Raw genomic sequence first — 17,291 nt, forward strand, 5'->3', positions numbered from 1 at the left:
AAAAGGTGGCGCTACCCCAGCTGTCTCATCTCAGCCTTTTCCTCCCCCTTGCCCATGAGGCACCCTCTCCTTACTTCTAGAAGTATCATTCTAAAAGGTTTTAACAACAGTGAGATAAGATTCAATGTGAGGTGAGGGGGCAGTGAGGCATAGCATATTATCCTGGTGTAGAGGAGCTGAACACCTAAATGAATTTACTCACGGGTCTTTGCTATTCTGTCCTGATCTGCGGGCTGATAGAGGTTCTCATCAATGATAAATTAATTGTGTGTGAGTGTGGTTCTGTAGATGTCAGCAAACTTCTTAATCTAATCTCTTTGTCTTGTTTTAGATTAATGTTAATTGGGGATAGGTATATATATATTTTCAGATTCTTACCCTTATTACATCTTATCTTGTTTTTACTTATGTCCTTGATAAGGATTTACCAGATGCAAAAACGAGGTGTTTGGTGGATAGAGCTTACCTTTGAAATATGCAGTCTTCCAAATCTTACTTAGCAGGTCACTGCTATTCAATATATGCCAATGAAGATGTTATCTCACCTTTTTCATGGATGCAAGGCCAGGCCAAAGCATTTTAAAGAGCCAAGTACAACCCCCAAATTACTACACTCTTCTCTCACCCCTTATCGCCTCTTTTATAAGATACCCAAAGTTCTTACACAGCCTCAAAACTTCATTGTGAATGCCCCCTCCAACCCACTTAAATTCTAACGTAGCCTGTATTCCAGAAATAGCTACCACTGCTCTCCCTCAACATAGAAACTTTGCAGTAACTCTAACATAGTTGATCTTGGTAAAGTATTAAGGTGGGTATTACACTGAAAATAATCTCCTTAAGCTAACTTCTGCCAAGTTTTGAATAACTAATACCTCCCTAAACCTCTGGGGGCAGAGGTTGGAATGCCTTTGTAAAAGTGATTGGCTATTAACCCAAATAAATTTCTACTCAGTAGAATTTCAACTAAATGGCAAAGAAGAAAAATGGAACATACTTCTTTGAGGAGAGGAGCATAAGAGATGGGGAAGGAATAGAGGTAGAGCCATGTAAGCCTGCTAACCTTGACCTGGTTTCCACTCCTCCCATTCATACTTCCAAGCTGTTCTCAGTTTTCACAATTAGTCCCTTCTCTCTGCTTCTGAATTAATGAGTTATCTTTCCTCTCTTAGTTTCAGGGTTAGCAGCTTCTGTGGAAGCAAGTAAAGTGGTTCTGGCTTTGGGGACTATTTGGATGGGGGCCCAGGCAGGTAGAGGAGGAGTAACAGAATGACAGGTGTACTTCAATGTGCCTAGGCTGTTTATAAATTATGTTTGTAAATCAGGCACTGAACAGAACTGCGCTTGAATAGAAAAGTGTAGAATATCTCCTTGTCCCTTTTTAAGAAAACGAGTGAATCCACATATGGGAGGGGGAAAATAGACCAGGATGTAACATCTGCCAATATATCAGGAACATGCTTTTGTATGTTTATGTCTACATAAATTGCTTACCAAAGAAGAGACATTTCATTATATACCAAATTAATTTTTTATGTTTTTAAGAATATCTTAATATTTTCTATTTAGGCTAATAACAGAACCTTGCAAGAGAAGATTTTACAAGTGAACAATTTGGTAGAAGCCTTTGGCAATGCCTGCACTATTATAAATGACAATTCTAGCAGATTTGGAAAATACTTAGAAATGAAATTCACCTCTTCAGGAGCGGTAGTGGGAGCACAGATTTCTGAATATCTCCTGGAGAAATCCCGAGTTATCCACCAAGCTGTGTAAGTTTATTTCAAATCTCTCCTATTTTGGAGGAAGCAGAAGCAAACATAATACTTTAATAGTAAAATGTCTTTCTCATTCAATAAAATTTTATCACTTACTATATGCAAAGCACTTACTATTGAGAATGAAGAGATCCATCAGCACTGTCTTATTCTCAAATATATGTTACATCCAATAGAGGAATTAATTTATAACCTAAAATTTATGCTGCCAGATAGAAAACCTAAGCCCATCATAGAGGTACTAACAGCGTAAATTACAGACCATTCTGACATAGCACAGAATATATTTATCTATACAAAATTAATGTGAAATTTAATTAGAAATAACTGAGTCCTTTTCTGTTTTAAATGCTAGCATATATAAATAGACCTTTGTATTAATTCTATTCTTCCTATGTTTATATACAAGGGACCAAATAAAAGATTCAAGAAGGAGCTTTATCATATTGACCTTTTATTGCTGGCTGATTTAAGCCATCAATACGCTTCATAATGCTTTGATATTAAGTTGAATGAATTCCTTTTGCGGGTTTGTAGCTTAATGACAAAGTTTCTCTCCTGTCTCACAAAACATCTTTGTTATTCTAATGAGGAAACTATCGTTACACATTGGATTTGTGCGCTGGTAGTTACATTATTTTGTTTAAAAGCATGGCAAGTTAGAATCTTTCATTTTTCTTATGTTTTATGCTAAACATACTCTACATTATTGTAGTAATATGTCATGTTAATTCACAGTAACATAATAAGCTCTTGTTTTATATTAGTACATTATTATTTAATGTAAGTTCCTTCAAGCTTGGTGTCATTCAATTCATGAGTAAGTCATGAATAGAAGTTGCCTGGAGTCCAGCTCCTGAGCACTAGCCCCAATATGGAAAATTACCCTTTGGTCTTCAATTAAAAATATGGAAGGAGGCTGGGCGTGGTGGCTGACACCTGTAATCCCAGCATTTTGGGAGGCCAAGGTGGGTGAATCACGAGGTCAGGAGATCGAGATCATCCTGGCTAACATGGTGAAACCCCGTCTCTACTAAAAATACAAAAAATTAGTCGGGCGTGGTGGTGGGTGCTTGTAGCCCCAGCTACTCGGGAGGCTGAGGCAGGAGAATGGCGTGAACCTGGGAGGTGGAGCTGGCGGTGAACCAAGCTCACGCCACTGCACTCCAGCTGGGGTGACAGAGCGAGACTCCATCTCAAAAAAAAAAAAAAAAAAAAAAAAAAATGGAAGGAAGGAATGATTATTAAACACATATGGCTTTCAACTGTGGTACCACACCATTTTAATCCACTTTGGGTAAGATATTTAAACCTTAAAGATTCTTACAGGATCTTGGCTCTGTAATTCATTGTATGTATGATTTAAAACAGTTTACTTAACCTCTCTGCACCTCTGTTTTTCGTCTTTAAAATGAAATAGCTTTAGTACCTACCTATCAATTAAGACAAGGTACATTTAGTATATAGCACAATGAATGGCATATATTAAGAACCCCATAAGTTTAAGCCATTAGTAGTAATAGTAGTGTTAATAGTTGATTAGAAATAACATATAGCACAGTACCTGGGATATTGAAGATGTTCAATAAATGGCAGATACTATTTATTGATAGGTGTCCAGTGCCCAAAACTCAGTGGACATGTGTGTCAGTGCCATTGCCGCCCATAACTAGAAGGACCTCGGGATCTTAGCAGATGTGGAAACTTAGCTAGTTCTCGAAACCATTTGTTCTGCTCTCATAATTGTGTAAGCCTCTCCTTCAGGCCCTTCAGGAAGAACTACTTAAGAGTAACTAATTGGTAGATGGCACCACCATGTTGCACAATGTCAAGGGATATAATTCACAGTGTATTCTATGGAGTTGAGGGCAGAAACTCAGTTCATATAGAAGAGCACATGAACAGAACCCTCTGGAGTTACACAATGAGGCCCTGGGCTTGTAACCATAGAAATAGTATCATTTAATGCTTACTGAAATATTGTAGGATGCATTCTAAGAAATAGCACAGTCAGGATTATATTTAAGGCATGCTATGAATTAAGTAGTTTTTTTCACTCTAAGGAACTATTCTAATTTTACAACTTTGCTTATTGGGGAAAAGTATTCCAAATTCCAAATTCACAATCAAGTGGAAATATAACTCAGTTATAATTTGAGCACAGCTGTCTTTAATTTATAACATTTTTTCCATTTTTGTATCTGTTTTTTCTTTCACCTAATTTAATTGCATTTTTAAGTTCCAGAGGAGCTTTGAGTGACCTATCAGTATGAAAATATCAAACATGTGATTGATGGAAGAATTCTTAATAGGTACATTTACAAATTATAAATTTAATTGCACTGTTATCAATCAGGGTACTGAACAGAAAGAACAAGCTTCAGGGTTTTGACTGAGAAAACTGTTTACAGAGGTCACATGGGCATTGAAGAGCCAAGAATGAATGGTGAGAAGCCCATGGACTAACAGGGGTGAGGAGCCATGGCTGCCTTCCTGTCTGCAGGCGGAGGGAGGGGCAGCACAAGTGCCTGGTGCCAGCTGCAGCTGTGGGTCAGGGGCTGCCTGTCTGGAGCTATGGCCCTAATGGGATGCAGCCGGTCAGGGAGAGAGCAAGGGGATAACATGCCAGCCTCTCTCTCCTCCCTCCGCCTGTTTCCTGCCTGTGCTTCCTATTGGCTGAACCCATATGGAAGCCAGAGAGCAAGGGAGCCCAGGGATTGCAGGCTGTAGGGATTGGCCTTTGGGGTCCCAGAGCAAGACAAAGAAGAGTGTAGAATGATTTGAGGAGCAGGGAAGAATCAGAGCAGACGAGTGTCTTTTTTTAATGAACTCATCCTTTAAGACATTTTGTTGTTTTCTTTGCTTTTTGCCTATGACGATGTCATCCCAGCTCAATCTCTGACCACATTTTTTTTAGATTACCTTTCTAATGATGATGGTACTATCTTATAACTTGTGACTTAAATCCTTTTCTAAACATAGATAGTTTTCAAGGAGAAAATTTTAAAAGAGGCTACTTAATTTCAAGAATAAAATGAACCTGTTGAAGGCAATGCTAGATAATTCTCATAAATACAAATTATAGCTATTTCCACTGCAGTTTCCTCCTGTTACTACAGTTTAGTTCAGCAAGCATTGATTGCATTTCTCTCATGTCCCCAGCACTTAACAGGACTCTATAGGAGACATAAATAAGTGGCAGACATAGTGCTGTCCATTGTGGAGAAAGAGAAATGTATTTATGGAGCAATTACTCTATGTCAGGCACTGCACTAAGCACCTTACAGCCATTATCTCTTTTAATTCTTCCAGTCATGTGACAGGATGTCATTTTCTCTTTTACAAGTGAGAAACTAAGAGAATTTTAATAAGTTGCTTAATGTCAAAAAGCTGGCAATGACTAAGTTGGAGTTTGAAGCCTCGTCCTTCTGTCTGACTCCCAAACCCACCATTCATCCATCCATCCATCCAGCCATCCATCCAGCCATCCGTCTATTTGACACATATTTATTGAGTGCCGACTGTGTGCTAGGCACAGGAGACATAAAGCCAAGTAAGGCAGGATTCCTGTGGTAACACAGCTCACAGTATGATATAAAACGTGCTGATCACTCATTGGTTTCTAGTCTCTCATGAAAGTAGGAAATGAGTTCATCTGCTAAGATTGAGCAGGTAGGTGGCAAGAGGAGGGGCCTGAGGAGACTGCATATCCAGGAGGAGAGAGTTTACAAGGAGGGAGCTGTGATTAAAAAGGAAAAATTAAAAGTGTTGCTTTGTGAATACCTTGTAGTGCCTTAAGAATGCAAAGCTTCGGCCAGGTGCGGTGGCTCACGCCTGTAATCCCAGCACTTTGGGAGGCTGAGGCGGGCAGATCATGAGGTCAGGAGATCAAGACCATCCTGGCTACACGGTGAAACCCCGTCTCTACTAACAATACAAAAAATTAGCTGGGTGTGGTGGCAGGCGCCTGTAGACCCAGCTACTCCAGAGGCTGAGACAGGAGAATGGCGTGAACCTGGGAGGCGGAGCTTGCAGTGAGCCAAGATCGCGCCACTGCACTCCAGCCTGGGCGACAGTGAGACTCCATCTCAAAAAAAAAAAAAAAAAAAAAATGCAAACCTTCATTATTAGTTTTCTAAGTCTGATTGTTGGCCACTTCGTTGAAGATTCAAAGGTTTCACAGGTGAGTTAAACTATACCCTTGTGAGTACTTTGCCACCGTTTGAGGCTGTCAGAGGCCTTGGCTGCACAGGTAATCCCCAGGGTGCAAAGCAGGTGAACACACATATGAGACAGCTCTGAGGGCCTTCCTGCAAGCAGCTGAGTAGAACTCACTCTGAAGAAGTGTTAGAAGATCCACAAGTAGGAATGAGGCCACAATCAGAGAAATGATATTTGGTAACTTGCACGACCCTATGTCTGTCACCAGGCGGTCCTGACCTGGGAACCCCTGGAAACATTAGCAAGTGTGGGATACTGTAGTGCTCTGTGTTCTTAAGCACAGCTTGATATGGTTAGGGACCCCGGGTAAGCTTTGGAGGTGTGTTCGTTTCCTGTTTCTTTAACTTTCTGATTGTCCGCTGAAGGCAGTATATTCCCAATAGTATCTCCAGGTCTTTTCAAATTATAATTCTCAATAAATCTAAACTGATGAAGAGAAATCCTTTAATATTGTGTGTCTAATTTTAACACTTAACGGATACAATGTACAACTAATGTACATTGTTAACAATCACAAATGTTAACACTTAACTGATACAAATGTAATCATGATTGTTAACACTTAATTGATACAATGTACAATTAGTGTACATTATGAACAATGTAGTACAGTGTTAACGTTCACAATTGCACTGTATTAATGTTAACAATCACATTGTTAGCACTTAACTGATACATTGTACATTAGTGAAGTGCACAATCAGTGTGCTTCATTAGAAGAAAGCAAACAATTATATGCTGTGCCAGTCGTAGAGAAGTTTTTATTATTCTCTGGTGAGAAAAGACAAGAACTAAAGGAAACTTTCAGTTTTGTTCTAACTTCACTCATACGCAATGTTGGTGTTTCTTGCATTATCACTGGTGACGGCAACAAGTAACAGAATAGGATGGGTTCTGAAGGAAGGGACCCAGCCTCTGGACCACCCCTTTTCTTGAAACCTTCACTTTTCTTTGCCCCATGACTAGATTCTCCTGATTCCTCTCCTACCTCCCTGAATTTTTATTCTGTTTTAGATTCATCCATCCAGTCTCACACTGTATATTTACCAAAGATTTGTCCCTGCAGCTTTTCTCTTTTTTTCTCTACACTCTCTCACTTCACAAATTCTTCTGACATTATGGCCTCAACAGAGAGCTCTACATGATTGGCACCCAAAGACACACCTCTCCCCCTCTCTTAAAACTGAAAAACGTTTACATTTTTTAAAAATTTCCATCTACCTACGTATCCTGCTACCATCTCAAATTCAACTGAATACACATCTCAAATCTGTTTCTTTTCCCATAGCCCCTTTCTTTTGGAATGGAACTATCCTTCTCTAGTTATATAAGACCCCCCGACTCTCCGTTCACTCAGGGGAGAGTTTCAGTGCAGAATGCATACTAACCAATAGCATTGTTACTTTTCTCTTTGGAAAATGTCTTCCTTCCTTTTGAAATACTAACAAGGAAGAACAGAGATCTGCATTATTCACCTTATCAAACTCTACCCTTTCATATTAAGTATTTCAATTTGTTAACTTTCAAGAAAGACCAAACAGAGTACCTTCAATAGTTATTAGTGTGTCACAAGTATCAAACCTTTAATGTTATTTTAAACCTACATGACTGATGTGTTGGAGTCCTTATTGAGCTTCTGTAAAAAATTATTCTTGTAATGGCTTTTGGCAGAACCTTGGATCAAAACTAGAGATTATAAAATAAAGCCACAGTTGTTCTAAAACTCCACTGCATTATTGGAAGAGTAAATACATATGGATATATTTGAGTTACTGTTGATTCTGAGGAAAACTTCTACATGCTGAAAGAATGAATAATTTCTTTCTTTTTTTTTTTTTGAGATGGAGTCTCACTCTGTTGCCCAGGCTGGAGTGCAGTGGCATGATTTCGGCTCACTGCAAGCTCCGCCTCCCGGGTTCACGCCATTCTCCTGCCTCAGCCTCCCCAGCAGCTGGGACTACAGGCACCCACCGCCACACTAGGCTAATTTTTTGTATTTTTAGTAGAGACAGGGTTTCACCGTGTTAGCCAGGATGGTCTTGATCTCCTGACCTCGTGATCCGCCGGCCTCGGCCTCCCAAAGTGCTGGGATTCCAGGCATGAGCCACCGTGCCTGGCAAGAATGAATAATTTCTAAAGAGAGCAACAGTAAATTTCCATCTACACTGAGATTATACTGCATAATATACAGGGGGAGAAGACCCTGGAATGTTTTTAAGTCCTTTCTTACCTTTTAAGTAAAATAATTTGTGTGTAATTATGCATATCATGGTGGGCTTTTTTCTGTTCCATGTACTTCATATGGAAAAGAATTCAAAGGCTCCTCTGTTCTACTAAAAATAAGCTTAATAATAATAATTCCTTTTCTGAAAGTATTTCATTGTCCCCCTAAGTTTGCTGATAAAGGCTGTGGAGGAGGTGAAGGAAAGGAGCAGGGCGAGAGGGGATGCAAGCTGCTCCTGAAGTTTGGGTGTGATGAGTTGAGGACCCAGAGCACAGTTCAGGCCACTGCCAAGAGTGGCAGGAAGGGGAGTATCCACAACAATTTAGTGTCTCTTGCCCCAACCCCTATGGTGACATCCAAAGCTTTGTGGTGGGATGAGAGTTTTATACCAATGGAAAGAGAAGTAACAGTAGAAAAAGGTGAAGACAGCAAGGCCTTCTGGTTGAGACATTATAATTAATTCAACCACTGTAAAAAGAATCCTACCCTGCCCCAACCCCAGCCTGTGAGCCTGGTGATAATGGAGTGAACAGTCAAGTGAAGATTGAGGACCATCCTAAAACAGGAGGAGGATCTAGTGGGAGGATGAGAAGGGGAATGCCACAGAGAGATGCAAACCCCAGGGTGTCCCAGCTGACCACTAGGCTCATCAAGAGTGGAAGTAAAGCAGGGCAGTAGAGATGGGGAAGCTATAGAGCAGGAGGTTCATCCTCTGCTGTTTCAGCAGAGAGCCTGAAAGTGATCTTTCCCTGGAGCCCACTAGAGCAGAAGGAAGACATGGGGAAGGAGGAGAGGGGACTCTAAGGTCCAAGAAATTATGTTGTGGAACATCCTGAAGTGGAAACTTACCTTGTTGTAATTCATATTCCCTTAATGGCATTATTGCAGCATCTGGAAAATGCTATTTATACTACTTAGAACTGCAGAATCATGGGATTTGAGACTTATAAGAAAGAGATTCCTCATACAAGTGAGAAAACTGAGCCTCAGAAAGACAATATTAAAAGGTGGTTAAAGGCATGGGCTTTGGAATCAAATAGACCTGATTCAAATCCATATTAATCATCAACTCTGTGGCTTTGGGGGAGATTGGCAGCTGTAATCTTCAGTTTCCTTCTACATAAAATAGGAAACACATGACCACCTCAGGGGCTTATGGTGGGTTAATGAGATAATATAGAACTTATAACCATTGCCATGGCTGTATACATTATTCTTTTTCTGTCTGCTCCACTAGCATGTAAACTCCAAGAAGTTAGGGATTTTTGACAGTTTTGCTCCTGCTATATCCGCAGCGCCTGGAACAGTGCCTGGAAGTCACTCACAAATGTATACTGAATGATTCCTATGAAGTGATTAAGATAATTTCTGGAATTTAATGACAGTGGTTGTTGAAAATAATGACAGCAATAATGACCACAGAAAGCCAAAATGCAGTATTCAGAAAAGCCCATATCGGCACTCACAGTCATTGTTCAAATAATTATATTTTCAAGTAACTTGAACAGTAAATATTCTTACCAACTACCGTACTGAAAATATCTTTTTTTCCAGTGGAGAAAAAAATTTTCATATTTTTTACTACATTTATGCTGGTTTGGCTGAAAAGAAGAAACTAGCCCATTACAAACTGCCTGAAAATAAGCCTCCCAGGTAATCTACCAGGTTATACTTTCATCAATAATACTTTCACTTTTCACTTAATTTTAGACTTTTATCCTTCCTTTTATATTTTTTTCAGGTACCTACAAAATGACCACCTCAGAACAGTGCAAGACATCATGAATAATAGTTTCTATAAATCCCAGTATGAATTAATTGAGCAATGTTTCAAAGTCATAGGTTTTACAATGGAGGTAAGTATAAAAGACTCTTGAACCTCTTTAGAAAGTAAAACTTAAAGTATAATAATAATGAAAAAAAGAAAGTATCTTTTTATCATCACTAATGTTAAGAGCATTTATTGAGTGATTAATATATACCAGCGTAAGTGCTTTACATAGATTGAAACAGCTTTATGAAATAACTGGAGATATAATATTTACTTTGTAAGTGAAGAAATAGTGGCCTTGAGATATAATTGAATTTAGTTTCTTTCTTAATCTTTTATTTTACTTATATTTACATTTCCCATATACATATATGGGAAATATATAATATATATAAATATATATATATATAATTTTACATAAATGCATCAATTGCATGTTCTTTTTAGTGCAATCTTTTTAATAACAACTTTATTAAGATATAATTTCCATACAATTCATCTATTTAAAGTGTATATTTCCGTGACCTTTAGTATATTCATAGAGATATGTATTCATGACAATAATCATTTTTATAATATTTTCATATTATAAATTTTTCATCCCAAAAAGAAATATGGTAGCAATTAGCATATTTCTGATGCAATTCTGACTTCATCCCTACTTTCTATCACTATAAATCTGCTTTTTCTGGACACTTTACATACGTGGGATCATATAATATGTGATCTGTTGTGACAGGTTTCTCTCACTTAGCATGTTTGCAAGGTTCATCCATTTTTGTAGCATGTATCAGTACTTCTTTTTTTAAAAAAAAGTTCTTAAACGTTTTATTTATTTATTTATTTTAATTATACTTTAAGTTCTAGGGTGCATGTGCACAACGTGCAGGTTTGTTATCTATGTATACATGTGCCACGTTGGTGTGCTGCACCCATTAACTCATCATTTACATTGGGTATATCTCCTAATGCTATCCCTCCTGCCTCCCCCCACCCCATGACAGGCCCCAGTGTGTGATGTTACCCTTCCTGTGTCCAAGTGTTCTCATTGTTCAATTCCCACCTATGAGTGAGAACATGCGGTGTTTGGTTTTCTGTCCTTGCGATAGTTTGCTGAGAATGATGGTTTCCAGCTTCATCCATGTACCGACAAAGGACATGAACTCATCCTTTTTTATGGCTGCATAATATTCCATGGTGTATATGTGCCACATTTTCTTAATCCAGTCTATCGTTGATGGACAGTTGGGTTGGTTGCAAGTCTTTGCTATTGTGAATAGTGCCGCAGTAAACATATGAGTGCATGTGTCTTTATAGCAGCATGATTTATAATCCTTTGGGTATATACCCAGTAATGGGATTGCTGGGTCAAATGGTATTTCTAGTTCTAGATCCTTGAGGAATCACCACACTGTCTTCCACAATGGTTGAACTAGTTTACAGTCCCACCAACAGTGTAAAAGTGTTCCTATTTCTCCACATCCTCTCCAGCACTTGTTTCCTGACTTTTTAATGATCATCATTCTAACTGGTGTGAGATGGTATCTGATTGTGGTTTCGATTTGCATTTCTCTGATGGCCAGTGATGGTGAGCATTTTTTCATGTGTCTGTTGGCTGCATAAATGTCTTCTTTTGAGAATTGTCTGTTCATATCCTTCACCCACTTTTTGATGGGGTTCTTTGATTTTTTCTTGTAAATTTGATTTGTTTAAGCTATTTGTAGATTCTGGATATAAGCCCTTTGTCAGATGGGTAGATTGTAAAAATTTCCTCCCATTCTGTAGGTTGCCTGTTCACTCTGATGGTAGTTTCTTTTGCTGTGCAGAAGCTCTTTAGTTTAATTAGATCCCATTTGTCAATTTTGGCTTTCGTTGCCATTGCTTTTGGTGTTTTAGTCATGAATTCTTTGCCCATGCCTATGTCCTGAATGGTATTTCCTAGGTTTTCTTCAAAGGTTTTTATGGTTTTAGGTCTAACATTTAAGTCTTTAATCCATCTTGAATTAATTTTTGTATAAGGTATAAGGAAGGGATCCAGTTTCAGCTTTCTACATATGGCTAGCCAGTTTTCCCAGCACCATTTATTAAATAGGGAATCCTTTCCCCGTTTCTTGTTTTTGTCAGGTTTGTCAAAGATCAGATGATTGTAGAGGTGTGGTATTATTTCTGAGGGCTCTGTTCTGTTCCATTGGTCTAAATCTCTGTGTTGGTACCAGTACCATGCTGTTTTGGTTACTGTAGCCTTGTAGTATAGTTTGAAGTCAGGTAGCGTGATGCCTCCAGCTTTGTTCTTTTGGCTTAGAATTGTCTTGGCAATGTGGGCTCTTTTTTGGTTCCATATGAACTTTAAAGTAGTTTTTTCCAATTCTGTGAAGAAAGTCATTGGTAGCTTGATGGGGATGGCATTGAATCTATAAATTACCTTGAGCAGTATGGCTATTTTCACAATATTGATTCCTCCTATCCACGAGCATGGAATATTCTTCCATTTATTTGTGTCATCTTTTATTTCGTTGAGCAGTGGTTTGTATTTCTCCTTGAAGAGGTCCTTCACGTCCCTTGTAAGTTGGATTCCTAGGTATTTTATTCTCTTTGAAGCAATTGTGAATGGGAGTTCACTCATGATTTGGCTCTCTGTTTGTCTGTTATTGGTGTATAGGAATGCTTGTGATTTTTGCACATTGATTTTGTATCCTGAGACTTTGCAGAAGCTGCTTATCAGCTTAAGGAGATTTTGGGCTGAGCTGATGGGGTTTTCTAAATATACAGTCATGTAATCTGCAAACAGAGATAATTTGACTTCCTCTTTTCCTAATTGAATACCTTTTATTTCTTTCTCCTGCCTGATTGCCCTGGCCTGAACTTCCAACACTATGTTGAATAGGAGTGGTGAGAGATGGCATCCCTGTCTTGTGCCAGTTTTTAAAGGGATTGCTTCCAGTTATTGGCCATTCAGTATGATATTGGCTGTAAGTTTGTCATAAATAGCTGTTATTATTTTGAGATACGTCCCATCAGTACCTAGTTTATTGAGAGTTTTTAGCCTGAAGTGCTCTTGAATTTTTTCGAAGGCCTTTTCTGCATCTGTTGAGATAATCATGTGGTTTTTGTCTTTAGTTCTGTTTACATGATGGATTACATATATTGATTTGCATATGTTGAACCAGCCTTGCATCCCAGGGATGAAGCCAACTTGATTGTGGTTGATACGGTTTTTGATGTGCTGCTGGATTCAGTTTGCCAGTATTTTATTGAGAATTTTCACATCGATGTTCATCAGGGATATTGGTCTAAAATTCTCTTTTTTTGTTGTATCTCTCCCAGGCTTTGGTTTCAAGCTGATGCTGGCCTCATAAAATGAGTTAGGGAGGATTCTCTCTTTTTCTGTTGATTGGAATAGTTTCAGAAGGAACAGTACCAGTTTCTCTTTGTACCTCTGGTGAATTCGGCTGTGAATCCATCTGGTCCTGTACTTTTTTTGGTTGGTAAGCTATTAATTATTGCCTCAATTTCAGAGACTGTTAGAGGCCTATTCAGGGATTCAACTTCTTCCTGGTTTAGTCTTGGGAGGGTGTATGTGTGGAGGAATTTATCCATTTCTTCTAGATTTTCTAGTTTATTTGTGTAGAAGTGTTTATAGTTATCTCTGATGGTAGTTTGTATTTCTGTGGGATTGATGGTGATATCCCCTTTATCATTTTTATTGCGTCTATTTGATTCTTCTCTCTTTTCTTCATTAGTGTTGCTAGCAGTCTATCAATTTTGTTGATCTTTTCAAAAAGCCAGCTCCTAGATTAATTGATTTTTGAAAGGTTTTTTGTGTCTCTATCTCCTTCAGTTCTGCTCTGATCTTAGTTATTTCTTGTCTTCTACTAGCTTTTGAATGTGTTTGCTCTTGCTTCTCTAGTTCTTTTAATTGTGAGTTAGGGTGTCAATTTTAGACCTTTCCTGCTTTCTCTTGTGGGCATGTAGTGCTATAAATTTCCCACTACACACTGCTTTAAGTGTGTCCCAGAGATTCTGGTATGTTTTGTCTTTGTTCTCACTGGTTTCAAAGAACATCTTTATTTCTGCCTTCATTTCATTACATACCCAGTAGTCATTCAGGAGCATATTGTTCAGTTTCCATGTAGTTGAGCAGTTTTGGGTGAGTTTCTTAATCCTGAGTTCTAGTATGATTGCACTGTGGTCTGAGAGAGAGTTTGTTATAATTTCTGTTCTTTTACATTTCCTAAGGAGTGCTTTACTTACAACTATGTGGTTGATTTTGGAATAAGTGCGATGTGGTGCTGAGAAGAATGTATATTCTGTTGATTTGGGGTGGAGAGTTCTGTAGATGTCTATTAGGTCTGCTTGGTGCAGAGCTGAATTCAATTCCTGGATATCCTTTTTAACTTTCTGTCTCATTGATCTGTCTAATATTGACAGTGGGGTGTTAAAGTCTCCCATTATTATTGTGTGGGAGTCTAAGTCTCTTTGTAGGTCTCTAAAGACTTGCTTTATGAATCTGGGTGCTCCTGTATTGGGTGCATATATATTTAGGACAGTTAGCTCTTCTTATTGAATTGATTCCTTTACCATTATGTAATGGCCTTGTCTCTTTTGATCTTTGTTGGTTTAAAGTCTGTTTTATCAGAGACTCGGATTGCAACCCCTGCTTTATTTTGTTTTCCATTTGCTTGGTAAATCTTCCCCCAACCCCTTATTTTGAGCCTATGTGCATGTGAGATGGGTCTCCTGAATACAGCACACTGATGGGTCTTGACTCTTTATCCAATTTGCCAGTCTGTGTCTTTTAATTGGAGCATTTAGCCCATTTACATTTAAGGTTAATATTGTTATGTGTGAATTTGATCCTGTCATTACGATGTTAGCTGGTTATTTTGCTCGTTGGTTGATGCAGTTTCTTCCTAGCCTCGATGGTCTTTATAATTTGGCATGTTTTTGCAGTGGCTGGTACCGATTGTTCCTTTCCATGTTTAGTGCTTCCTTCAGGAGCTCTTGTAAGGCAGGCCTGGTGGTAACAAAATCTCTCAGCATTTGCTTGTCTGTAAAGGATTTTATTTCTCCTTCACTTATGAAGCTTAGTTTGGCTGGATATGAAATTCTGGGTTGAAAATTCTTTTCTTTAAGAATGTTGAATATTGGCCCCCACTCTTTTCTGGCTTGTAGAGTTTCTGCCTGGAGATCAGCTGTTAGTCTGATGGGCTTCCCTTTGTGGGTAAACTGACCTTTCTCTCTGGCTGCCCTTAATATTTTTTCCTTCATTTCAACCTTGGTGAATCTGACAATTATGTGTCTTGGAGTTGCTCTTCTTGAGGAGTATCTTTGTGGCATTCTCTGTATTTCCTGAATTTGAATGTTGGCCTGCCTTGCTAGATTGGGGAAGTTCTCCTGGATAATATCCTGCAGAGTGTTTTCCAACTTGGTTCCATTCTCCCCGTCACTTTCAGGTACACCAATCAGACGTAGATTTGGTCTTTTCACATTGTCCCATATTTCTTGGAGGCTTTGTTCATTTCTTTTTACTCTTTTTTCTCTAAACTTCTCTTCTCGCTTCATTTCATTAATTTCATCTTCAATCACTGATACTCTTTCTTCCACTTGATTAATCAGCTACTGAAGCTTGTGCACGTGTCATGAAGTTCTCGTGCCGTGGTTTTCAGCTCCATCAGGTCGTTTAAGGTCTTCTCTATGCTGTTTATTCTAGTTAGCCATTCGTCTAATCTTTTTTCAAGGTTTTTAGCTTCTTTGCAGTTCGAACATCCTCCTTTAGCTCGGAGAAGTCTGTTATTACCGATTGTCTGAAGCCTTCTTCTCTCAATTTGTCAAAGTCATTCTCCGTCCAGCTTTGTTCCATTGCTGGTGAGGAGCTGTGTTCCTTTGGAGGAGAAGAGGCACTCTGATTTTTAGAATTTTCAGCTTTTCTGTTCTGGTTTCTCCCCATCTTTGTGGTTTTATGTACCTTTGGTCTTTAATGATGGTGATGTACAGATGGGGTTTTGGTGTGGATGTCCTTTCTGTTCGTTAGCTTTCCTTCTATCAGTCAGGACCCTCAGCTGCAGATCTGTTGGAGTTTGCTGGAGGTCCACTTCAGACCCTGTTTGCCTGGGTATCACCAGTGCTGGCTGCAGAACTGCAAATATTGCAGAATGGCAAATATTGCTGCCTGATCCTTTCTCTGGAAGCTTCGTCTCAGAGGGGCACCTGGCTGTATGAGGTGTCAGTCAGCCCCTACTGGGAGGTGTCTCCCAGTTAGGCTACTCAGGGGTCAGGGACCCACTTTAGGAGGTAGTCTATCCATTCTCAGATCTCAGACTCTGCTGGGAGAACCACTACTCTCTTCAAAGCTGTCAGACAGGGACGTTTAAGCCTGCAGAAGTTTCTGCTGCCTTTTGTTCAGCTATGCCCTGCCCCCAGAGATGGAGTCTACAGAGGCAGGCAGGCCTCCTTGAGCTGCGGTGGGCTCCACCCACTTCGAGCTTCCTGGCTGTTTTGTTTACCTACTCAAACTTCAGCAATGGTGGACGCCCCTCCCCCAGCCTCGCTGCCGCCTTGCAGTTCAATCTCAGACTGCTGTGCTGGCAGTGAGTGAGGCTCTGTGGGCGTGGGACCCTCCGGACCAGGCGCGGGATATTATCTCCTGTGTGCTGTTTGCTAAGACCATTGGAAAAGCACAGTATTAGTGTGAGAGTGTCCCAATTTTCCAGGTACCATCTGTCACAGCTTCCCTTGGCTTGGAAGGGAATTCCCCAACCCCTTGTGCTTCCCAAGTGAGATAATGCCCTGCCCTGCTTCAGCTCACACTCTGTGGGCTGAACCCACTGTCTGACAAGCCCCAGTGAGATGAACCTGGTACCTCAACTGGAAGTGCAGAAATCACCCGTCTTCTGTGTCGCTCATGCTGTGAGCTATAGACTGGAGCTGTTCCTATTTGGCCATCTTAGAGTCGGTAGTTCATTTTTTTATTGTTAAGTAATATTTCAATTTATGGGTATACTTCATGTTATTTGCCCATTCATTAGTTGATGGGCAACATTTGTGTTGTTTTTGCTTTTTGTCTATTATGAATAGTGCTGCTGTGAACATTCCTGTACAACTTTTTGTGTGGACATAAGTATTCATTTATCTTTGATAATACCCAGCAGTGCAAATGCTGAATAGGGTAACTCTGTGTTTAACCTTTTCACTAAATTGTTCGACTGTTCTCCAAAATCGCTGCACCATTTTACATTCCCACCAGCATTGTATGAAGGTTCCAATTTCTCCATATCTTTGTCAACACTTATTGTTATCT

At 39.4% G+C, this 17,291-nt stretch overlaps 1 protein-coding gene across 2 annotated transcripts in view; it reads left to right on the plus strand.

Annotated features, from left to right (window-relative positions):
• MYO3A (myosin IIIA) overlaps positions 1-17,291 on the plus strand; it is a 271,671-nt gene that overhangs the window by 142,614 nt on the left and 111,766 nt on the right. For both annotated transcript variants that reach the window (XM_054436017.1, XM_054436018.1), the window contains exons 15-17: positions 1,570-1,772; positions 9,778-9,876; positions 9,965-10,079. In XM_054436017.1, coding sequence (XP_054291992.1) covers positions 1,570-1,772; positions 9,778-9,876; positions 9,965-10,079 — 417 coding nt within the window. The remainder of the gene's footprint in view (positions 1-1,569; positions 1,773-9,777; positions 9,877-9,964; positions 10,080-17,291) is intronic.

This window comes from Pongo pygmaeus, chromosome 8, assembly GCF_028885625.2.
Source record: "Pongo pygmaeus isolate AG05252 chromosome 8, NHGRI_mPonPyg2-v2.0_pri, whole genome shotgun sequence".
In the NCBI taxonomy this organism is placed as follows: Eukaryota; Metazoa; Chordata; class Mammalia; order Primates; family Hominidae; genus Pongo; species Pongo pygmaeus.